General features: G+C 36.7%; 3 protein-coding genes across 6 annotated transcripts; 2 read left to right on the top strand and 1 right to left on the bottom strand.

Moving 5' to 3' along the window:
• The first annotated feature begins 53 nt into the window (after window positions 1-53).
• On the top strand, window positions 54-2,441 carry LOC124645066 (enkurin). The gene is made up of 4 exons (XM_047184805.1): window positions 54-608; window positions 780-1,070; window positions 1,217-1,433; window positions 1,591-2,441. The coding sequence occupies exons 1-4, from the start codon at window positions 523-525 to the stop codon at window positions 1,759-1,761; spliced, it is 765 nt and encodes a 254-aa protein (XP_047040761.1). The 5' UTR covers window positions 54-522; the 3' UTR covers window positions 1,762-2,441.
• Window positions 2,442-3,453: 1,012 nt separating this feature from the next.
• LOC124645146 lies at window positions 3,454-18,811 on the bottom strand. 4 transcript variants are annotated; one of them, XM_047184901.1, is made up of 11 exons: window positions 18,403-18,811; window positions 16,700-16,872; window positions 15,917-16,134; window positions 15,520-15,728; window positions 14,801-14,906; window positions 13,216-13,427; window positions 12,600-12,792; window positions 10,725-10,808; window positions 6,457-6,570; window positions 5,988-6,176; window positions 3,454-5,781 (listed from the first exon to the last, which is right to left on the bottom strand). In XM_047184901.1, exons 2-11 carry the CDS (start codon window positions 16,730-16,732, stop codon window positions 5,772-5,774), a joined length of 1,368 nt encoding a protein of 455 aa, XP_047040857.1. In that variant the 5' UTR covers window positions 16,733-16,872; window positions 18,403-18,811; the 3' UTR covers window positions 3,454-5,771. The 4 variants fall into 4 exon arrangements, with proteins under 4 accessions (XP_047040857.1, XP_047040860.1, XP_047040859.1 ...); XM_047184904.1 differs by having other exon boundaries at window positions 16,700-16,825; XM_047184903.1 differs by lacking the exon at window positions 10,725-10,808 and having other exon boundaries at window positions 3,455-5,781.
• Window positions 18,812-19,514: 703 nt separating this feature from the next.
• LOC124645406 (translation initiation factor IF-2-like) lies at window positions 19,515-24,830 on the top strand. Its single transcript, XM_047185212.1, has 6 exons — window positions 19,515-19,884; window positions 21,482-22,688; window positions 22,785-22,969; window positions 23,068-23,242; window positions 23,488-23,599; window positions 23,675-24,830. Exons 2-4 carry the CDS (start codon window positions 21,503-21,505, stop codon window positions 23,233-23,235), a joined length of 1,539 nt encoding a protein of 512 aa, XP_047041168.1. The 5' UTR covers window positions 19,515-19,884; window positions 21,482-21,502; the 3' UTR covers window positions 23,236-23,242; window positions 23,488-23,599; window positions 23,675-24,830.
• Window positions 24,831-25,396: the final 566 nt, after the last annotated feature.

The raw sequence follows: 25,396 nt of genomic DNA, 5'->3' as shown, positions 1-25,396 counted from the left end.
ACCAACAACGTATCCATTCTCATTGTCCATTTCATTTTGGGGTTGGTGTGTGTAGCATGTGTTCCTCTTCCATGTTTGCTTCTTTTCATATACATATTATCTTTCACATTCAATCCATCATTGTCTGCCTAACCGTTTTCCCAACTATGTTGGGGTAGGGTTCCAGTCTAACCGGATGCAGCTGAATTCCAGTGTTTCACACTCAATCAATTATACCGTAGTAAAAAGGCGGGAGAATTTAATAACACCATGAACCTGTACAAACCTTAAATAATAATTTTATCTCATTTGTATTATCCAGTAGCCATATTACGATTTCATATAAAGTATCCTTGATAAAATCACAATATAAAGAAGAGAATATATCTAAACTGTGGTAAAATGTTCATAGAGGTTCATTGATTCCGAAATAAATATTATTTATGTTTCTATAGCAACCTACACGGTGTAAAGCGATATACGATATTTTTAACTTTTTGTTATCCTTTTTTGTTCTTATTCGCTTTTGCTTGCTTCGATACAATGTCCGTCGTTGAAATAATCCATCACGATGAAGTCATTTATACAATTTTGGACAAACCGCCACCAGAACCACCTAAAACTCCCAGGTAGGTAAATCAAATGCTGTCAGGATCTAGGTAGGTATATTCCATCCTCAATACTAGTTGGCTCGATATAATAGGTACCTGACCAACTACATATGTTCCACTAATAGGTTGCGTTCATCTATTCCGGCTACTACGCCTGCTAAAAACGTTGTTTGCTATACATTTTCTCAGATACGAATCAAAACTAGAAAAGGAATTGAAAGAAGCAAAGAGGCCACAACTCCGTCGCACATTTGGTTACGCGGAAACACCTCTCAAACCGCCAACTCAGTTCCTGAAAAAAGGTGAAGGAATTGGTCAGCCTATTAAAGAAACTGATCATAAGTGTTATGTGTCTGGCAATCTACCACCAGTACCAAAACGTCCGCCTCCGGGAAAGAAACAGGAAAAGCCCACAACTAACTTCAGACTTATTAATATTAAGAAAGCTACAAAGACAAAAGGGAAGCCTGTGGAACCAAGGTAATTTTTCATGTACCTACCTATGATGTATAAAGTAGTTTAGCCAGCATTGCAACCAACCTAATAAATATTTGCTGTGAGTAACTCCAATACGCATTTCACACTAAGTTTTCCTAAATCTAAGAGCCATGCATTTCTTCTTTTAGGCTTGTAGATACTAGGGATGGCCATATAAAGAAGATCAAAGGTTCTGGAGAGGTTCCCGAATACTGTCTTAGACCAGACTTTGGTCAGATGCCAGCTTACCTCACAAAGAGAAATAGAAGAATCCAGAAAGCTATAGAAAAAATGAAGTACGCTGAGGACAATAAGGAAAGCTTGTGCAAGCTTATCAGTGCTGAAGATCGCCAAAAACTCCTTGACGTAAGTGCTAAATATTCGAATATGTAGTAGGTAGGTAGTAGTAAACTAGCTCCCCTTTGTAGTTTCGCCGGCGTCTCAAGGAAACTCCTTCCCGCAGATGGATATTAGCAACCTTTAATATGTTATTTAATAAGGACGTTTTTTAATCCTTTCACAGGATCTGAAGCACAATTGGTCGTTAATGCAGAAGGCCTTCCTTCAACTGCCAATGCTTACGGATACAATACCGAAAATACTCCGCAAGACAAAGTTAGAAGCAGAACTCAGGCAGCTAGAAAAAGATATAGCTTTGGTCGAAAGCAATCCTTACATCTACATTTACGAATAAAATAGTTGGGGTCTTTAGACTCTCCGCAATTCGTAATATGTGTAGTGGAATAAGGTTTCGTGGATGGTAGGGTACAACTTTTATCGGATCCATTTTAGATTTTCATAGTTACTTATTTGTGTTACAACTTACAAGTGAGCAAAGTGTCAAACAGAGCAAAGTTTTTGAATCCCTCGACACGTTCAAGATTCTCATTTAAAATCACTCGCTACGCTAATGATACAAACATAGAGTCCTTGGTTTGCTCGCGACCCCATTATTTCTCTTCCACGCTCGGGACTCGATAACTTTGCTCACTTTAACACAAATAACTATTTATGGATAAAATAATAAATATGGAATCCTGTGTGGAGTTGACTGTTGATTCATAAAGCAAAATGCTACGGGAATTTTATATGGAGTTTAAATCAAACCTATCTTAATTATCTTAGATATATAGCTGAGTGGAGATGTGTTGTCCTTACTTCTCTGCCTTACGGTACGTAAATAGATAACATTAGGTAATTTATTAACTTTATCTCGGTAACCTTAATTAGGAAGTAAAATTCTCGTAGATAAGGCGTGAATGTGGCTTTTAAAGGATTGAACACTGTGAGTATAAAAATTGGCGCAAAATTGTTTCTAATCAAACTTTACTTAATATCTATTTAAACTTTACTTAATAAATTGGTGTGAATCAATTCTTATTTTTATTGATTACCAGCCATTTCCCATTTTTTTTTGTTATGCGATCATTTCATCAATAGCAATACCAGGTTGCGATTTTAGAAAGGTTTAGGGCAAAATAACACACTAGTTGGACATAATCAACAATTTTATTGAGACAATATTCACAAAAATAATATGTGATCGCTACAATATATTATCCTAATTGACTAGATTCAGAACTAGACTAGGAAGAGACTGAGCCTCAAAAGATATGTCATTATGGCCAAAGTCTAAATTTGATTTAACACTTAACACTAAAGTTTTATAAGAATAAAACACTCTGAAGACGTTAGTATTCTCAAGAGTTGTCCGATTGTTACCTAGGTTCAGCAGATTTCGGTTAGCTGGTTCTATATTTAGGCTAGATTTAGAGTGACTTAATACTAAATACCTATTTGGAATGTCTAGTCATTTGCTCTGTAACTAGTACCTACAGTTGTCAACAAATTAATTTGCAGCTCAGAAATTAGCGCATGCGTCTTTTGTTCACACATTTTGACTGTAATTAAGTCACTCGTAGCCAACATCTGAGAGGAAAACTTATTTGATGAGAACTGTCTAACGAATGGACCACGGCTAGCAGCCATTCTACCACAATCATTTACAGTTCTAATTCAAATCTGACAACGAAATTGTATAAAAACAACATGGAAGAATGTTTGATGAAGATTTCAATTGCAGGTACATTATTAATACTTAATACAAATAATGAATTGTAAAATTGGCACAATTCTGTAATACTTTCAATACCATGAAGGTTATTGGATACTCTAAAATGTATAGAAAATTTAAGCTACAAAATTCTGAAAGCTAGTGGTATGCACTCATATATATTTAGAATGGCTTCCTATAAAACAATTCAACATATTACAAAGCCCTTAAAGATCTCTGCACACAGCGGGCGCGGCGCGACGGGACGAGACGGTGACGCGACACAATGTACTAGATCGTCGCGTCGCGTCGCGCCGAGCGGGACGGCTCTGTGTGGCGGCCTTCGTAATATCTAGTACATTACAACTGCTCAGTGTCACGTCGCCGTCCCGTCCCGCCGCGCCGCGCCCGCTGTGTGCAGAGACCTTAAGACTTCTAAAGGTTGAATATTATGCCCTAATATTTTTTTATCGGCAACTAAACATCAGACCTTTTTGGTGATACTCTTAGAAAGAAAATTAAAAATAAGTTTCAAATTACGCATGCAATATACATGAATAAGAACCTTAAATAACATTTTTGAAGGATGGAATGTTCGTATAAGAGTTTAAACTATATAAGGAGGGAGAAATACTTTACCTATCCTTCGCTAAAGTTACCTACAATGGTTGAACTAATAGCTACAGTCTAAACGGCCATAACTACGGTTGTTTCTTTCTAACTCTCCCTTGGCTGTCTCTCTCTTAAGAAAATAGATGTCTAATCTATCATTATCTAAGACAATTGCTTAAATCTTGCGTTATAAAGCCACCGAGGCTGTTCATGACAGAGCTACTAGTTTTGATTCGGTGTTGCCATTTTAAAAAATTCACCAATAAAAACGGGATTTTAAAGATTTCAAAAAGTTATTCAATAGTTGATTTTTAAATATTAAACCGCATTCTTTGAATATGGGTGAACTGAATTTCCTGAATGTGGCAGATACTTACTCGGTGGCTCTATAAGTCTATAATAATAACTAAAATGATTTTACGAAACTGAAGCGTTCGTGTCATTGACCTTAGATATTGGAAATCTTGTATTAAATGATACTTAAGCTACATTTACCAAGAGTTCATAAGCCAACAGGCAGAAATATTGCACATACATTGTTATAATAATATTAACCACACTTAATTAACGCGTCTATGTACAAAAATAATTTATTATGCTAATTAGCGCTAAGAATCGTAGTCACTAAACAGAACCTTGAGAACATCACGAAATCAATGATTTTTAGCTACGAAAACAGTTACAATTAAATAATATTTCAAAAAAATCTTCAAGAATACACTCAAAAACAAAATGGGTTTATTTTTACATTTTAATTACGACATTTTTGGAGAAAACAATGTTTTCCCAAATCACTTAGCATTAACAAAGCCTTAGTTTTCGTTCATTATTTAAAAAAATACATTTTTCGACATACACACTTTTTCCATACAAATTTTTGGCCGGATATAGACTCCCTGACGTAGTAATTATAATTACTTTTATTACTTAGATTAATGCAAGGGTCGGAAGAACTGGGCACAACGCAAGTCTATAGAATTATATTGTTGGTTTATTAATTTTATTTTGGGAAAAGTTATGGTTTACTCCCAATAAATTAACGAATAAATAGTAAATTATATAAAACTTCCTAATTTACATAAAACTAATAAACAACAATAAAGTAAATGTTTTGGCATTGAACAGTGTATACTTCTAAGTTTTACTAATTACTTCTAAACGGTGAGCATGTCTTATGACAAGACACAAAAACTAATAGTAAAGTATCTGTTATAATGGAACACTATTATTTTTACCCCCAGTTTCATCAGTTACGTTAAGCAAAGTCTCTGATAGTCTATCAGTAACTTATAAATTATAACTTCTGGTTTCGCAGCCTTTATCTGACAGATAGCATTAACTATCAGACAACTGACAATTTACCAATAACCACTGAAACCGGGCCTAAGTACGACCTTCGATAAAACTACAATATTGTAAAACATGAAATAACAACGGGTTGAACATGTGAAGTATAATATTAAAAATGAATATTTGTATCAATTCTTAGGTTTAGGCAAGATTTCATATTACTTATACAGCGCTCTTATTCAAATACCGATATATTTTTGTCTTGAGCAAGTTTTTTACGAAGATTTTTATAATAATGAGATAATTTTATACCTTGATTGTTTAATGAGTTAGGGCTTATTTTAGCAGCTGACTTGAATATAGGAGGGGCCTTTGGCTATATAACAGCCCCACGCGTCTGCCAACCAGTCTTCTTGGTTTGCCAGGGTAACTGAGCTGAGAAGGTCAGATAAGCAGCCTCTCCGTGTAAAACACTAGTACTCTGCTGCATCAGGTTAGACTGGAAGCCGACTCCAACAAAGTTAGGAAGAGGTTAATGCAGTAAATTAATTATTAATTAAACACTTGAGATTTGCCGTTACTTTTAAATTGGACGATGCCTACGTTAAACAGGCCTAGGGCTGACTTCACATTACTTCTAGAACACACACCTTAAACCCTTTATCCAAGCTGCTACTGAAATGTTATCGGTTTCTCCATTCATTGAAGGATTTTCTGCGAAGACAGTCGGTGTTGCAATCTCGGTTCGTTTAGCCGATACTGAAACATGTGAACAGTTCTCAATTAATTTTGGACTATATTTAAATCGGAAATAGATTGGATTGATACTGAGAAATTATTATTTTTGCTTAAACATTCGTGTACCAGATATATAGATGGTTAATTCATGGAGGGTCACATTAGTAGTCAATTTTAATACTGTCCGTAATCCGTCGTCACTATCAATAATACAATAGGAAACTTACATCTTAGCGGACTTTTTGCTTAATTTCTGATAGAGGGAGCCTTTAGCGATTCCGGCGGGGCCCTTTGCTAGTCCTGAAGGGCCTCGGGCGAGGTTGAACGGCCTATCGCGAGGTTCTGGTCCTTCGGTCTTGACGGATTGCCCGCTGCGTAACTCTGGGTCAGGCCCAGTCCACGGCATGTAGTCTTCTCTGTAGACATGTATTTTGTGTGTGAAAAGAAAAAGAATATGTGTGAAAACACATAATGGTTTGAAGGCTGTGATAAAAGTTGTTTTAACTACTTCCTACAAATATAAGGTTTTGGCCTGAAACCCACGAGGAATTTAAAATGAATAGTTGGTGTGCAACTATAGTAAAGTTTAGCTAGATGTTATGTTTAAACACTAAATAACACATAAGCAAATAACAAACATAGACAAAGGTACATTGAAGTATCAATTCGGTAAGGTAATGAGTACTAAATACATACAATAGCAAACTGTCCTTCGGTCCTTGTCGTAGCGAAGGGTTAGGACCTTTCGTGGGTGAACAATACTGAGACTTGAACTTGGCCTCCACACTGCTACTCGTCTTCAGAATAGGCCTGCAACACCATTCCCCAAACGTTTGAACCAATATTTGTACAAAACAAAACCAATCCAAGACCAACACGGCATGCAATACTCTTAAAAGAACTAAATAAACTTTTTAGTTATTTTATCTAAGAAAGTTTTGGAAACTATAGTGCTTCTGAAGTAATTGGTGATAGAGAGTGACTCTGAGAAAGCTAAATAATAATAAAATGATCATGAATGTGATGACTAACTAGCGAAGTTTATGTATGATGTTCTAAATCTAATCACTAACATTATGTAACAAAATAACGTCATTATCGTTCCTAAGAACTATTGTGATCATTTTGAAATTTTGAGTATAAATATCTAAATCTAAGATATATTTTTTTGTGAGACTATAGTGACATTTATAAAAATTTACAATGATTGATCAGCTAAAACTTTTGATCCTTTGAAGAAGAAAATTTATTTCAAACATGAAACAAATAAATTATGACTAAACAAACAAACGAAACTATGTATACAATTCACGACGACATCACACAATAATAAAAAAATCCTACCTTTTCTCAAGCGACTCACTTCTACATACTCAAAAATAAAATTATTTTTACAAACTTACATTTAACAGCATGCCTATTTGTTCTAATAGATTAAGAAAACCTAAATTTTAATGTATAAAATTAGAAGTATACATAAAAATATCAATTATAGTTCTTAATCTAAGCAACATAAACATTTAGACAAGAGAACTCAACAGAAGCCTTCGACTAGACCAACCACACCATGCGATACATAACTCTTAGAAATCACACATTTCACACAACTAACTAATTTCAACACAGTGACAAAAGACATTCACGATACATTCGCGGTACATTAGTACACTTTGTACCTAACACACACATTTTATTTTGTACCATCTCATATGGTGTTCTGCAAGGGTCGATGCTGGGTCTTGTTTGATATTTTTATAGAAATCTCTACTAACATTACATGTAGCAAAATCTTTTAATGAAATGTTTTAAAATTATTTGTTTCAAGTTACTTTCTATAACTGATATAATGACAAGATTTTTTAAACATGATTCCCAAAAGTCTTTATTTTCGTTTAAGATTAAGGTAAAAGAGTTTCTTCGTGAAATATAATATTGAAAACCGTGTTGTTCCTTTATTGATTTGATACTAAAAGGAAAACATGATTAAATAGTTTTGATCAATTGTAATGATTTCGAGTGCTCATTATCAACAGGTGCACAATAGTATAGATAGTTCAACTCAGATTTGCGCGCGGCCCTATGTGTGCGTCGGCTTGTAAATATACAACTTTCATTCGTGTGACAGTGACGTCGTCCGAGCATGACGTGTTCTTATCGCTTTTTGTTATGGGTACAGTCGTTTACGAAAATGTCTAGTTCTTCACGGAGAAAATGTTTAAGGAGTCAGGTAGCGTTTCAAAAAATGAAACAACATTCAAAGCTTTTTATTATTACATTTTACAGTTTTTCATTATTTTCTCATAAGTTTTTTCAAATTGACGTTGACAGAATCTAAGAAATAAATGAGGTGAAATATCTAAGATGAATTAAATACTCCTTACATATTTTCTAGATCTCGGGGTACGCGGACAATAAATAAAAGTGTGGACTAAGAATGTAAAAAGACGTATAATCTAGTATAATAATGTAAACAAAATGTGTGGGGAATTTTAAAAAATAATATTGCTTCGCATAATGTCGACCAAAATAAGACGGAAATAATGAAACTCATAAATGAACGTTTAAGTCATATTGATGAAGGGATGTTGGGTAATACTTGTCGACATGTACAAAAGAAAAAAGAAAAATACTATAGACATTTTGACATGGAGTCAAAATTTATAATTTACCTCGGTGAGAGTAGCGAATCCGAAAATTCATCATTTGATTTTTTAAGTAGCGATTCAGAATCATTATAAATAAATAAACATTAAATTACGTAATAACTGTTTTTCTTTAAACAGCCGTAACCCCTAAATAACTGTATTTGTACCCGACTGTACCTCTTGTCATGCACACAAAGTCACTGTGTATGTATAAGGGTTACCCACACATAAGGCCGCGCGCAAGACTGAGTTGAACTTACTATAACATATCATAATAAACACTTATATTAATTAGTCACATAATTTCTATTATTATTCGTATTTTTACTATCCTGACAGCTAATTCTCTTGCGACATGTAATATTATTGGAGATCTTTCTCCTAGCACTAATGTTATTTATTTTAAAACCACATTATTTCATTTATGCGACCACAACGCCCGTTTTCATAGACATCCATATACTCTTTGTAATTCCTTGGCCATAATAAGGCATTTTAGAGAAAGGACAATGCCAGGGTGTGGGCTCAAAGTTTGCCCAGCAGTGGGAGTAGTTTCAGCTGGTTCCATAGTGCACTCTGAACACGAAATCCAAATATTTTTGAAATCGGTCCCAGAGGTCCCGAGAAAAACCGGTTCAAATGGTCTCCATAGATAGTCACTTAACAAAGCCTGAGCCATTTGCCCAGTAGTGAAAGTGGTGGAAATTCGTTCTTTACTGCACTGTTAACACGAAATCCAAATATTTTTGAAATCGGTCCCAGAGGTCCCGAGAAAAACCGGTTCAAATGTTAAACTTGATCAGTCACTTTATAAAGTCCAAGCCATTTGCCCAGTAGTGGGAATGGTTAGAATAGGTTCTTTACTTCACTCTTAAGACGGAATCCAAATATTTTTGAAATCAGTCCCAGAGGTCCCGAGAAAACCCGGTTCTAACGTCCAACTTGAACAGTCAGTTTATGAAGCCCAAGCCATTTGCCCAGTAGTGGGAATGATTAAAATAGGTTTTTTACTTCACTCTTAAGACGGAATCCAAATATTTTTGAAATCGGTCCCAGAGGTCCCGAGAAAAACCAGTTCTAATGTTAGCCAGCCATTGTTAGCAAGCCATTTTAAGCAGCCACAAACCTAACAACCTCTTTTCTTGATAGATAGAGATATATATATCAGATAGATAGTGGTTTCACTGTTAACAGGATAAAAAAAAAAAACAGAAATAGACGTTTAAAGGTAATTGTTGTTTCTCTTGCTTTTCAGTCTCTATCTACCACAATCAGTCCTAAGTTCGAGTAGCGTCATGCAATTAATATCCTTAATGGCAATGGAAAAATCTTATCAAGACGAATAAAATAAGCTCAAACACGAGGTAGTAAATAGATACCGTTGAGGAGTTCCCTCGTCTCACTGTCGTCTCCATCGTCAGGTCAGGTCTTAACCTCCACAGTTTTGTGGTGTCGGAGACATATACCCGATTGACAAGTTTTTATTCGATATGTGCTTACAATTTCCGAGAGTTCCATAATGTTTTAAGGTTTCTATCACCAGACCCTGGACCCTGGAACTATTTGGAAAGTAAATCCTTTTAAACAATAAAATGATTGTTTAAATCGGTTGGTAAACGACGGAGTTATGCACGTACTTACGTAAAAAGAATACAAACGAACTGAGAAACTCCTCCATTTTTTGAAGTCGGTAAAAAAAAATCTCGTTCAATACCTCGTATTTGTCGATTAATATTATAATGCATTTCAATTAAGGTAATAAAAGTGGAATAGTTAAGAATTCGTAAGCATATTTTTCGTAGTATTGAATAAGAGTCAAACCAGTTTTTCTCAGCACTCCTGGGATAGCTTTCGAAATATTTCGGTCTGGGACCTATTATAAGCCTCTGGAACATAATACACTATGCAGTTACTGTGGGCAACTCTTGAGCCCAACTTCCATACAAAGAATAGCATTGTCCTTTACAAAATATTAGTGTTCTATCTGATTTGAGAGCTAATTTAGCTGCATTTTCAACTTCAGCATACCATTTAAAAGATACCAAAATATATGTTTATGAAAACGGACTCCTAAGGGATCTATCAAGCAAGGAGCGGTCACGCGGTCAAGCGTTCAAGCGGTCAGATTTGCGTTCTTTGTGTTACATAGATATGCTCACACAGGAGGCATTCTGACCGCGTCGGTCAAGTAGTAGTAGTAGTAGAGCTCGAACGCGAACGCAGGACGTTCGATCGCGTGATCGCTCTCTGTCTGATAGATCCCTAAAAACGTGACTTGAAACAAACAAGAGCCATCATCGATAAGCAACAATAACATACTTCAAGTGCTCGGTCCACGTCTTGATGCGGCGGGAGGCGGGTGGAGCTGGCGCCGGGCTCGGGGACCGCACCTCCGCGTGAAAACTGGCGCACGATTTGTATGAGTGGCGATGGGCGGAGACGATGAGTATTGTCACGTACTTTATAAATATCTACTGTATACTCCGCAATGGAATAACAATAAGAATCTTAATTTGCAGAGACACGGTGTCATAGCTGCTTTGGTGCGTTCAATCGGTATGCAAATTTTAATATGACACTGGTACACAAACGAGGAAGGGACCAAATCTATGTAATTCTTTTTTATATATGCCTTCAAACGGGCTTGAACGCTGTTGTAAATCAAGTACTATTTGCACTGAATTAGAGTATATATTTAGGTATTTTACTTCCAAGTTGTAACTTGATATAGTTCCATTGTGAGCAAGATATACTTATCATTGTTGTAACGAACGAATTTTGGAGATCATTACAGGTGACATTTTAAATATTAACTGAATTTAATATGAATGTATACTCATCAACTCCGCTGAATTAAAATAATTATCTCATGTATGTTGAAGTGTTGCAAAAATATCATCGAATAAGCAATGTAATGTGACATTATATTAATCGATGACATACTGATAGAACGAAAACTTTGTACAGTGCTAGAATTGGATGTCATGTTTTTGCTTGTTATATAAAAAAAAAATAGAAATTAAAATTAGTTTGAACTTACCAACAAATTTTAACATATTTTTCTTGTTTTAATATTGTTTAATTTAAGCAGATATTTAGGCAACACTGTAGTGTGAGAAGCTAAAAAGCATTGGATTTAGGTTGGAATCAGAAAGTGTCGCATAGATTACTTACTATAGAAAGGAAATCTTTCGTGAAATAACAGTAAACTGGAGCAATGGAATTGTCAAACCTCATCTTTCAGTTTAAAAATTATGTAAGCAGGACCTTAAATTATGCAAAGTATGTATAGGTACTGCAAACGGGACGTTCTTTTGGTTATTAAAATATAATGAACCAGCTCATAATATTGTGAATGGGACACATTAAGATGTATTACAAAATAATACTTTTTCTGTATACAACAAATTTTATTTTTGAGTGGCCGATTTGTTTGCAGTTTGATTTATTCTCTCTATTTTTTTTATTATGTGAGCAAGTAATCTATGCTTACATTATAGATAGTAGGGGCACAAAATATCTACGGTAACGTAGAAACGAGCTATATGTCAGTTGTAAAAGAACAGTAGTCAAAGTAGATATATTATTGATGGAAGAGTATGAAATCTGAGCGATACTCATTTTTATATTTCTTTTATTTTATTTTCTGGTATTTTCTATTACGGGGGTAATATACAAAGCTTTACATTGCTCAAATTTCGTTTTCAAGCAGTGGTTATTTACGTAATTTTTTGTAGAGGGAAAGTTATAAATAATCACTCCTTGGATCTTAAACTTTATGATTATGAAGGCAAGCTAGGATAGTAATGTATATGAACTAGTGGAATTAAATTATACCGTGGTTTGACGAAGCTTACACTCTCGATTCAACAGTTCATTTCAATTAGTATTAGGTATATTTTACTGTGTGTGTTTTTTGGTGATTATAATTATTGACCATCAATATCTCTAAATAGTAATTTGCAGCTAAGAACAGCTAACTGTATCTTGCAAGGTAATCAATGTTTCATTTGACCAAAAATCAGGCAGCTACTTTCCCAAATTAATGGAACAAGCAAAAATATTTTAACATCCTCCTCCCTTTATTCCGATTTACTTGGATTCATAAAATCCGCTCTAAGTATCTCATATACCTGACTATCCCAACAAACCTTCATGGTCATCACCTAACATCAAACAGCTCATGCATCTTACCCCTTCTTCGGTTCCAAGGTCACCGTCCTCGTGTCCTTGACCTCGACCTTCGTGACCTTGGGCGCCGCCTCCTCTTGTAGCACGGCGTTGAGCATCTGTTCAGCTCTTTCCTCATTGTAGTCTACGCTCTCTAGTGCTAAAGATATCACGCGTTCCGCTATACCGCTATATTTCTTTTGCAGATTTTCTTTTACTGAAACAAAATTATTTTGATCACCATTTGTTATTTTTACCAACGAGGATGCTGTTATTAATTAAGATCTTTGAAAGAAATGAATGTGCTATATTTGTGTTTGCGCATTAATGTATCTAGCTTATCAAAGAATTAAACTATCCAACACTACTGATATAAACTTATTTTATGTGTAGTCATCATCAAGACCTCTCCCGCTAACGTGATAGTGTCAGTCTCATACTGACATATTTCTTCCGAATTCCTTAATGTACCAGACTTGCAGCTCTTTCGAACAATCGCGCAGCCCTGGCAGGATTTGGCCATGGTGGACCACGCTGGGATTGATATAGACCTGATCTCTTTTTTTTTAATAGATCATTTCTTCTTCTAGGAAAATAACACCATACCCCGTACCTATATAAATATCAACTCAACACTTACATTCTTCTTTCTCAGCCATCGTCTTCATGATTGTGACGACTTTCTTCTGCGGCAACGGCGTGGCTTCTTTCTTCTGCTGCACGATAGTTTCCTTCTTATTGAACCCCATACCTATAAGCTCTTCGCTGGCCTTCTGAACATTATTATCTTTGTTCGCTAGAACGTCTAGGATCAACGTCTCTTCTGCTTTTGGGAATATGCTTTTGAGGTACCTGTAAACGGGGGTTGAATATTAAGAATTGGTTTTATATTTTTCTCTTAAAATATTTACAAGATAAGAAAAAACCTAACTGCCTGCTTTACTGGCCTAACTGGGTCCCTAAAGCGAACCGAAACCGAAGGATACTCTTCGTGTTTTCAGAAACAAACTAATGTATGGCAAGTAAAAAATACGGTGTACGATTTTCACAGAAGAAAAAACAGTGTAGTATAGAATACAGACCTTTTTAAAAAACCAGTGATATCAAACTCTGGGTAAGGTTCTTTTAAAGAGTCTTTATCATCACTTCCCTTAACACATGATGGCATTAACTTCAACATCTTTGGCCCTCGACAAGCCAAGAACAGGTTTAGCCATAGTTTCCTCTTTTTCAAATCAAACATATTTAAATACAAACTCTTTACTATTTCACTCAATAACCTCACGTTTCTTCGTGGGTTAGATAGTAAATAAATCTGACAGAATGATATTTTGGTGATAATTTTAAAGATTACATTGATAAAGTCAGATTGACTCATGATTCATCGAAGATTACCTTTGGATGGCATTACTTCATTCATTGCTTTCTAACATAGATTTAATAAACATATCGCGCAATGGATAGCGTTTTTCCGTTGATATGTGACCTATATCCAGTATTTCAGAGCAACAGGTCTAAGGCACAATTGCGGAATAAACTTTGAATTAAAAGAATGAGTAGGTACCACGGGCTCAGCTTAGATGAAATTTTTATATAGCAATGGATTGAACCTTGAATAAAGTTTTATTTTAGCGGTTCCAATCACATTTGAGAGTAAAACTACTTCCTTACTTCTCGCGGTGAAACTAAACTCAATTCTGATGTTCAGACTAAAGTCAAATATGTTTCTTCTTCTCATTATATTTTACTAGTGGCTCCTTCGTTCAAATATGTATGAGTATTGTAATTTTCATATCAAATAAAAATTGCCCCCTTTTACAACTTCCTAGAGTTATGGCTAGGAATAAAAACGGCGATGAACAAACTTCCTAGCAACACATCTGTCTATCAAAAAATGATTTAATTTTTATTATTTTCTAATCAAACAATTTAACAAATTTTGAAATATTTAAATTTTTATTGTTAACCTTTTTTATATAAAACTACCGACCCGCGACTCGCGGCGGGCTCGCGACCCGCTCCGGCTTCGCACGGGATAACAGTATTTTCCCAGTATTTTACTATACATATAAACCTTCCTCTTTTATTACTCTAACTATTTAAAAAAACCGCATCAAATCCGTTGTTTAGTTTTGAAGATTTAAGCGTACAAAGGGGACGGACAAAGGGACAGATAAAGCGACTTTTTTTATACTATATAGTGATTAAACACCGATTCTACTTACTTGAGTTTCATCTTCGGCGACTGGTGTCTCGCCGGCTGGCCATCCACGGACCTGGCACCGTAGTAGCTGGAAGCACCTGACGCTGGCCGCAGTAATGATGGAGATCCTACGCAATTAATTCATAATCATTTGTTGCTTTCCTTTGTGTTATTATGAGATCATCATCATCATTTCAGCCATAGGACGTGCACTTTTGAACATAGGCCTCCCCCTTAGATCTCCACAGATACCTGTTGGAGACGACCTGCATCCAGCGTCATCCGGCGACCTTCATAAGGTCGTCTGTCCACCTTGCTGGTGGACGTCCTACGCTGCGCTTACTAGTCCGTGGTCTCTACGGTCTATTATGAGATGCCCAACGTTAATTCAAGGCTTGTTTTGTTACTCTTTTTTGGATTGAAACTGTATACCCATAAAAAGGCAAAGCGATCAATGTGCGAGCAGTCGCTGTTTAATTAATTCCTTAATCTATATTAAAATTATAAAGCTGAAGAGTTTGTTTGTTTGAACGCGCTAATCTCAGGAAGTACTGGTACGATTTGAAAAAATATTTCAGTGTTAGATAGCAAAATCGAGAAAGGCTATAGGCTACTTTTATCCGGGTTCGTGCAGAGCTTCCCACGGGATGCAGGTAAACCCGCTGGTACAAGTTAGTAATATTATAACAGCAAATTAAGTGACTCAGGGCTATGTTTAGTTTAGGTATTTTAAAAACTCACCATGAGGCGTGCCCGTCAAGGGCGAATAATGGCTAGACCCCGCCATAGACCCCGACATGCCTTTAGCGAGTTGCAAAGCAGAATGAAGTCCCGGAGCCCCTTTTTGGAGTCGCACAGCTGATGGGGACATCGTGAGAGGCCCCGGCGTCGTTATGGGGTGCTTTTCAACTTGTAACGCCGATATAACTACCGCTTCTCTGTTGTAGTACCTGTGATGGGGTTGTGGAAGAACTGTATCATGATGCCATTGCAGTTTGGAGTAATAAGTAGCAGAATAGATGTCGCATGAAGCTTAAATCTAATTTAACTTAATGAAGCTTAAGTCTCTTTTTGCCAAGCTTATAACGAGGACACAACTGGCATAAATATAAAACAGAATAACACAATACCAACTTACTTCTTCAACAATATCTTGATGTGCGTTTCGCTGACGGTAGGAAACATGGCACTGATCTTGGCTACCAAGGCATCAGTATCAGAGGTCAAAGTCAAGGAATCTTGGAACTTCTCGTTGAGATGAGAGACCCGTCCGGGTACTGGACTGCCTCGGGGCGTGAGGCATAGCGCCCGGCCCAGGATAGGGCTATCATTCGGTGTTCCGTATGCCCGGGGATCCTACAAACAGCGGTGAAAAGCTATAGAAGCCTTTTTATTATATAAAAGAAGTTATACTTATTGTAGTGTCTAGCTTATTTGTATTTTTTACAGAAAAGCAAGTGTTGTTTGTGCATTGTTGCGGCACACAAGCATTTTAAGTTTTTTAACCAATAAAAAATAAGTGATGATAATACACTATATAGTGTTTTGTGCTCCAAGTCTGTATATTATTACAAGTCCATCATACCTATTATTCGGTTAAAAGCTGCGCCCTTTACGGTGTTGACTGGTTAAAATTAATTGCAACATAATTGAGACAAACATGAACACTTACTCATAATATCAACTGAGTGATTTTGGAATTATAAAATGGAAAATAATAGCTTTATTTTTTTTGAATTAAGAAATCATCCCCTGCCACTTTGTCAATCAGTCACTTTGAGTGACAAAAGACTGCATGTAAAAAACGAATTGCTCTTAAAGTAAATTCAACTGATATTTAAACTCCATACAACCAATAAAAAATCACATACATTAATATGACTATTCACACTAGGCTCCAAAGCATCAAGCGTGTACTTACAAGGTGTGGTTTGAGTCCCTTCGGATGAAACATCTTGGGGCTGTGCTGGGTATTCTGGAACGCATGCTGGAGCCGTACGGGGGAAGGGTACGGGTGAACGTGGTACGGTGACCCGTGAGTCGACTGCTAGTTCCAATGCACAGACATGGGCGGACAAATACCACTGTGAACAACTGTGCAGAGTTGGCATAGCTTAGCTTTTTGTACTCTTGTTTCTTTATGCATGGTACTTTATGCAGTGATTGTATGTGTGTGTATAGTGTCAGTCTGTTGGTTATTTTAACTGAAGTTATATGATTGCACCACTAGCCTTTTGTGAGATGTGATTTCATGATAAAACTTTAAATTATCTTATGCATGAGATGTGAACAAATATATTTCTATGTAATACATAATTTTTTTCATATGTTCAATAAATTATTAATTCATTTGAATCTGTAAAATATTTAGCTATGCCAACATGGTGATCTCACACTGTGAAATTCAAAGAGACAAATTTTATATTTACAATCGTTCTGAAGTCAAAATCATCAACAGGTCTAAATGAAAAACAGTCATCATATTATCAAAAATGTTATGTTATTATACTTTTTTGGTAACATAGAGAACACCCGATGCATATCTGATAAAGTAAATATAATTTTGACTTCTGATACAAAAGTGCTGATTAACTACATATTGGCTCATTCAGGGGAGCAGGATACAAAATGTGGTAGAGCACACAAAAAGCTTTTATATTGAAGGTTTCTAAACTTCATTGTTATGGAGTGACAGTCATAAGCAAAATTAAGTTATGTAACTTTTAATCACAACACAATTTATGTTTTACTTTATATTGCCTTGTGCAAGAGCGCAGCTGAAAACGTATGACTGAAGCTTTCCTGTAATAAAGAATCATGCTCCCCTGAATTTAAGTTAGCTCCATCAACAGTGGTGTTAAAATGTATGTACACAATAACAGCAGTGACAAAATCTAAAACAATAGCATATACATTGCACACTCAAAGTGCGGTTCATTAAATTGTAGTACTTTGCGGTAATCTGTCTGATAGCCATTATAAGTCATGTCCCACCGGATCCGGCTCTTCATGTTTTCTGAAAATTCTGTTACCAATGCTAAATCACATCTGAAATTCGACAAAGTGTATATTAATTTGGGATTAAAGTCTTGTAATATTGGCAATGTCTTTGTGAACTTTATTTTTTTTTGGTGGAGAACTTGTGAACAGTTTTTTTTTGCTTTGGGTATAGCTGGTAGAGACCAATATTGACTTAAATCCATTTACACATATTCTGTGGGTGTGTTTTAGGCGCATAGTTACGGTAATCATTTTCCAAACAACGCTGAAACTCCATTAAGTAGTTTTGCCCAGAAGCTCATCTTAGGGGCGGATAATATGTGAATAAATCAGAAGAGTTCCACAGACTTTGTGATTACATCAAGTTTTCTGGCAGTCAAAAGTTATGCAGGAATATCCATATAAAAAATAATCAAAGAAGGACTTCTTAAGATTGTTTATATTTATTATTGTAGGTGTCCCTCATACTTACTATTTTTTACCACATATTTGGTGAAGCATTTCAAAATATTATGTAAATAGTTTTACTAGAACAGAACCACACTTACTAAGGATAATTTAATTAAAATTGTAAGTGTAACTGATTAACTTTTGATGATATAATAAGCACAAGTGGTTACGTACCTGAGGATGGATGCATTCCAGGGCAATGTGGTGAGCAGCACTCTGCAGTGATTTGTGTTTGGACCTCAACTCCTCCATGTCTTTCAGTAGTTTACTAAATACACAAGTTTTCCACTCTTAATTTGATTAAACTAACGATTCTATCAAAACACAGAAGAACTAATTCGCGTTTCAACTAAAATTGAATGTTGTTACACATTTCAATTCACATTGTCGATAAAAATAAGATGTTTGATAGAAATGCCATTTTAATTTCAATATTTCCCTCCTCGTATTTTGTTTTCGTACAAACGGGAAGCGACTATGGATAATACTGCTGTGAATAAAAGTAGATTCTCTAGTAGGAGAAATGAATTGCATGTGGGCTTCCTAACTTGGCTGGCTTATATTGCGTAAAAATGGCGTTCGACCAATCGATACTTTTACGCAAGTGCGTTGCGCATTCGGATTTGATGGTATTTGGTCAGCCCGCGAAATTGAATACTTTGGCATTTATTATTTCGTTCATGAATTTACAAGGAACGCAATTCAATTACGTATTTAACACATTACATTTATACTATAATGTTCATTCCTAAAGTTTATAAAATTCGTTGTAATGTAGTTTTTGTCAAAATTAACTTTCTTGTATTTATTAAAACGAAAGATATAAGGGTTAGTGTGGCCCTTATCTTTTTATTTTGCTAAAATAATGTCGGGACACCTTTTTCACACACGGTCGGTTAGCCCCATGGTAAGTTATTTATTAACTTGTGTTATGGGTGCTAACACAACTGATAAACTACATATAGCTATATATATACATATTTATAAATACATATCATAACACCCAGACCACGGCCAACAAGCATGCTCATCACACAAATGTCGACCGAACCGGGAATCGAACCCGGGACCTCAGGTTCGGCGGTCCGGCATGATGACCATTGCGCCATCGAGGTCGCTAAACATACCTACATTTCTTTAAATATCAGCTGATCACTCATTTTCTTCAGTTTTGTTCTATCGAAAAAAACAATTATAATTCGATTAAGGCTGATTAAACCATTTTTAGTTTTTTCACAGGAGTCAGGAAGTAGGAACATCACTACAAACGTCAAATAATATGAGTTGAGTTGCATTCAAAATCGTATTGTTTACACTATTTTTCGTAGTTTTTATTTTCGAATTTTGAATAAACAAACAGTGCTAGTTGAATTAGCTTTAGCTCGCTATTATCTTCTTTCTACTCGATTCACAGTGCGTGCATATTTCTCTCCATAGGGTCCAAAATCTCAATTTTGATCTGGTATTACCAGGCTCAGGCTCCCCTTGTTCCCAGTCGTTTGGATCAATACTTTTCATTGTCACTGTAAATTTACCATTCCGCGACCGGTGTCGGTGGCGAAAAGGCCGGTGTCTTTCCCGAGTTAATTCAATATTTGTATTAGTTATTTATTGTTTGTTGTTGAGTTCACTGCCCCGAGTCTTCTGTTAAATTAGGTGAGGAATTTTAAGTTTACTTTTAATTTTTTAAGTTTACTGATTTTTTTATACAAGGTTCTTTCTATTGAAAAGATGTTTTTATCAATGATTCTGTCTTAATAGGATAATACAGGTCTTGTCTGTGTGTTATTGAACTATTGTTGGTTGGGATACTTACAATACTTATTATTTTTTATGGTAGCTGTTTCTTTATTTGAATATCAAGGTACCTAATACTTGAACACTTGCATACCTCAACTCTTTTAAACTCAGTGATTAAGTGGTTTTGAGCTTACAGATAAAAAAGTAATTATTTACTAAACATAATAATATATAAATAAACATAACATAAATAGGATATTATCCTAATCAGTTAAAAAAGTTATTAGATATATTTTGTTAATGTTCTGATGGCCAAGTTGGTACCAAGAGTAAGATGCGCTCACTAGGTTCGGTCAATGGATGACTGCCCAAATTGTTAGGTTCCTTTGTCATTACATACCAGTATCTAGCCACCCCGCTCTCACTTAGATGGTTCATGTAAATAAAAGTTATGATTTCTTTACCATTTGTATAAAACATGGGTAAATCAAGGGTTATCAAGTCTTAGTTATATTTGTAAAAAGTCGATCAAAAATAATGTATTTTACAATAAAATATACAGGAGTCGTCGTCTCCCTAGCCTTTTCCCAACTATGTTTAGGTCGGCTTCCAGTCCAATCCAGATGCAGCTGAGTACCAATCTACAAGGAGCGACTGCCTATCTGACCTCAACCCAATACCCCTTGGTTAGACTGGTTTTCAGACTTACGAGCTTCTGACTACGTGTAATGACTGCCAAAGATCTTCAATGACAGCAATGGCAACACAACATAAATATTCCAGGGTATCGGGAGCATAAATATTATAGTGCAGCGGTTTTCTTTCTTTATTTATTTAATATATTTTTTATTTCAATAAATGTTTTATGGTGTCACTGATTTCTTTCCCCACTCCACTCAAAAAATCATAGATAGGCAGTCTCAGTCCTTAAAGTCAAGATATTTAGAAAATCAATTTTAAAAGGTTAAAAGTAATATCTATAATTCTCACAATTTCAAAAAAATGCTACATATTAATTATAGACCACAGCTACGATTTCTAAGTTTCAATGTAAACAGTTGTTTTATGATAAAAGGACCTTTAATATGTTTTTGGGAAACCGGGCCTTTTTTTTTTTTAGCAATAATGGAACATTAATGTCCTTTAAACATAGGTAATTAATAGCCAAGCTTTTCTAAATTATTTGCTTTGGGTGGGTTGGCTGTTATAAATTATTGTTAAAACATAATTTAAATAATATAAAAATAATTTCCACATTATCAAGTCCTGTCCAGTAAAAATATAGTAGAGTAAGCAAAAGGTATGCCTAAAACATATGTATTACAATAATTTTTAGACAAACTAATTAAAAGACAGAAAAAGGGAAGTGTGGTGAGTGTAGGTAAGTAGGTATATAACGCTAGCTAAAAATCCTCTATGAAGTTTGTTCAGTTTATAAAAACGATTAATTCTAGGATTTAGGAATATAAATAACTTTTAAGGTACTTAATTAATTTTGATTATTTTCCTTTAGTTGGTGAAGTTGAACAACAAGATGTCTGGGGAACAGCGGAAAAGAAAATGTCCCTCTAAAAGAGGCCAAAAAGACCTGGAAAATCCTGGGAATAGCAGACCTCAGGCCGAGAGCTCTGCTACGGCAGATCTTAGCACTGATTCCGATGGGAACTCTAACCCATCATATAACACCATCCATTCGCGCAACATTGCTGCTCTATATAATCGGCTGAATGCTAATCGACAGATGGTTGTAGAAAATCGCCTTCAGAATCTCGCCGATCGTCAACAGATGGCCGCAGCGGCTATACCGAATATCGCTGAATACCGTAGGCGACAAGCCGCCCAAGCCCTTCGCAATAATGCTGCCGAACAGCCCCGTCGCCTTAATGCTGCCGAACAGGTCCGTCTTGCGGCTGGTGTACAGAACAGACGTGCAGCTGCGGAACAGCCCCAGCATGCGGTTGCGGAACAGCCCCAGCATGCGGCTGCGGAACAGCCTCGGCATGCGGCTGCCGAACAGCCCCGGCATGCGGCTGCCGAACAGCCCCGGCAGGCGGCTGCCGAACAGCCCCGGCAGGCGGCTGCCGAACAGCCCCAGCAGGCGGCTGCCGAACAGCCCCGACCTATGGCTGCTGAACAGCCCAGACGTGCAGCTGCCGAACAGCCCCGTCGTCCAGCTACTGAACAGCCCCAGCATGCGGCTGCCGAACAGCCTCGGCGAGCAGCTGCCGAACAGCCCCGTCGTCAAGCTGCTGAACAACCCCGTCGTGCATCTGCCGAAATCCGACGGCCATCTGCATCTGGTAATCGACGGCCTATTCCGGTCGAAAATCGACGGTCTTCTGCATCCGAAAACCGCCCCCCAGCTGCGTCGGAAAACCGTCCTCCAGCTGCGTTGGAAAACCGCCCACCAGCAGCTGCGTCGGAAAATCGACGTCCTCCCCAGTTAGAGAGTAGAAACCGCCAAACTGCTTCCAACAGTGGACTTCCGTCTTCTTCCGGCCATCAGTCCGGCTCTGATAATGGACGCTCAAATTATCCGGAGACTCGACGTCCAACTCGTCCTAATCTCGCTGATATGCAAAACATTGCTCCCAATATGATACGACAGCCTATCGCTGTGCAAGCTCCAGTGCCAGTCCGGGTTCCTCTGCAACCACGGGGACAGATCCCGCAGGCACCGCGCCCGCCTCCCGCAGCTGCTCCCATCTCGGATTATCAAGGTATGTTTAAGTCATTTTCTTAAGAATACCTATTATAAATTTTCTAATATTTAGTAGGCAAAATTAAACTAAATTGATATTGATATTTTGTTCCAGCTCTAATGAACATATTTCAAGGGCTTTCACTGCTAGACAGTACTGTCCGCAAAGTTCGAAACAACACTGGAGAATTTCTGAACTTGCTGTCGTCTCACGTTACTGTGGATTCCACGGGGAATTTTAGACGCATCGAGCCTGCAGCGATTGCACTCTATGTAGTGGGTGCAGAGGAAACTGGCAAAGTAAGAGTATAAAACTGTCCATATCATTGATGTAACGATGTTCTATCATTTAGTTCTTCTAAACAATTACCATTAATTAATACTTTATACATTACCAGTGCTGCAACTGCAACAGAGAGGCAAATACAGTATGCGGAAAATGCCGCGCCGCGTGCTATTGCTCAAGCTTTTGCCTCCAGCGCGACTGGGGAAATCATGAAGATCAGTGCAATCTGGAAACTTTGACCATGGTGCAGACATCGGCTCAGCAGAAACTGCGCATCTAGTATGACGGTAATCACGAGACACAGTTCATTTTTACTTTTCTAAACAAATTCTTAACTATTTTAAATTATTTGATGCATTTGAGTATTCCTACAGCTCGCTCATTTTACTTCAGACTTGGCTGGTATTGACATAGACTTGCGCCTGCGCAGCCGATATTAAGAAAAGCTGCAAAGACTTGATATAGATGTATTTTTACTTTTATAACTCCTTGATAAACTGTTCCTAAACAATAAAACCTTTTTATGTGACAGATATCATCAAGATCCAGAGGGTTCTTGGTAAGATGTATGCTAATTGGGTGCGCCTGATTCTTGGCTTTCGTAGACAGCGCCCGATGTAAGAAGGTGGCGTCAACATGGATTGGTAAGTTACGCCTTACCTTGACGAATTATAAGAGTAAGGAAATACCTATTCATGCTTTGATATATTTTGTTACAGGTAATCAGGTGTGAAAATTGAGGAGGATGTGAGTAGTTGTTGTGCTGGTACGGCCATACGTAACTGAAGGACTGCTTTTACTTATAAACATTTTGTGTCTATTTGTGTATTATCAACATAATTGTGTGTCTCTCCGTCAAATAGTGTGCGCATTTATCCAGATGTTGGAGGAAATAATTAATTTATTGTGTGTTCCTGCTTCAATATGTCTCCGAGATTCCTGACGCTGTAAGTCAGCAGTGGTCAGTCCCACGTTGGTTTTCTGCTGGACGTTAGCCACAATTACTGTGCACTATGACGAGCTTAATGTTTATTCGTACATTAAATGTAATGGATGTCTATCGCCGCAATGGTGTATAATGTTATTAAGTAGTCCTGTAGTCACACGTGAGCCCACTGCCCATCAATATATTGAAGATGCAGCATTCTACGGACACGTGTGACGATGTGTGTACGGCTTTTCGTCCGATTGATTATTATAATAAGTCTTATAAGGCCTACGGTTTCAATGGTAATAATTATGATCAATATGATACGACTAAGATTTAAGATTTTTGAATGTTTTAACGAAATAGTATGTAAGTAACTTTTCGGTTCTTGAATACAAAATTTATGATATAAGAAATACCCAATTTGGCCACTGGTGATTCTGATGGACCGCACATTAATGATTCATCATTGTGTGGAAAATAAGAATCACCCATAAAATCACGAATTAGTCTACAGTACGATACATTTTAATTCTTATGTGTGTAGTTAACAATGATATATTTAATCAAATGAATTCTCAGTGTCTCAGTGTCTTATATAGCCATAGTTTATAAGAATACCAAAAGGCTCTGTCCTTCTGTGACTTCTGCACTCTGTGCACATTGTGTATCAATTATTGTCTTTTAACATATTAAGCAACTCTGAGTGAAGTAATTAATTCTGTATTTGATTGGCGTATACATTTTAAGCCACCGATTATAATATGTGTACCTAACTGTAAGGTTTTAAAATAAGATATGTGAACTCATCTATATCATTTTAATCAAGATATTCTGTGAGAAACGATATGTCATATTCATCTATTTAGCCCGACGTCACCCATTATGGGTATCAATATATCATGTAGTAGTTAGTGATGGGTAATAATAAAATAAAACGTCCTTAATTTTTTGGTTCTTTTTTTAAGTATACTTTTTATGTTTCTGTTTTATTTTACCTTCTCGTTGTGCCATGATTTTCGTAAGTTTTATCTTGTATGTGTCTTTATTTTGCCCACCTTGTGTTCTCCCTTATAATTTTAGAAGCTTTCACTATGGTTAAAATTAACTACTATTAGGCAAAAATACTATTTGGAAAGATAAAACATGTGGAGAAAATATAATAAAATCATTTAAAATATCATAGAATCACAGAACTGGTGATCAGAAGGGTAGGGGGGTAAAATTTACAGAGGATCCTGGATAAAACGAGCCTTTACTAAGCTGATCTCGTGCCCGGTGCAAGAGAAATCATACCAGGCTTTCAACTGCTTCACTGCAGGACTTGGGGGCGCGAGCGCACGATGCGTGCGCCGCTGCGACACAACGTTGCGGCACCGCAACGCTCGTGCCCGTCGATACGGTGAAACTTTGCGGTGCGGTGTTGTTGCGCATTGTGTGCCGGAGCTCTGAGGTCTCTTTCAAAGAATGACCAGTAATCTCTACTGTTGCTAAATGATTACTGACGATTCTA

This window comes from Helicoverpa zea, chromosome 31 (assembly GCF_022581195.2).
Source record: "Helicoverpa zea isolate HzStark_Cry1AcR chromosome 31, ilHelZeax1.1, whole genome shotgun sequence".
NCBI classification, from domain to species: domain Eukaryota; kingdom Metazoa; phylum Arthropoda; class Insecta; order Lepidoptera; family Noctuidae; genus Helicoverpa; species Helicoverpa zea.
This window is presented reverse-complemented; position numbering and strand designations above follow the sequence as displayed.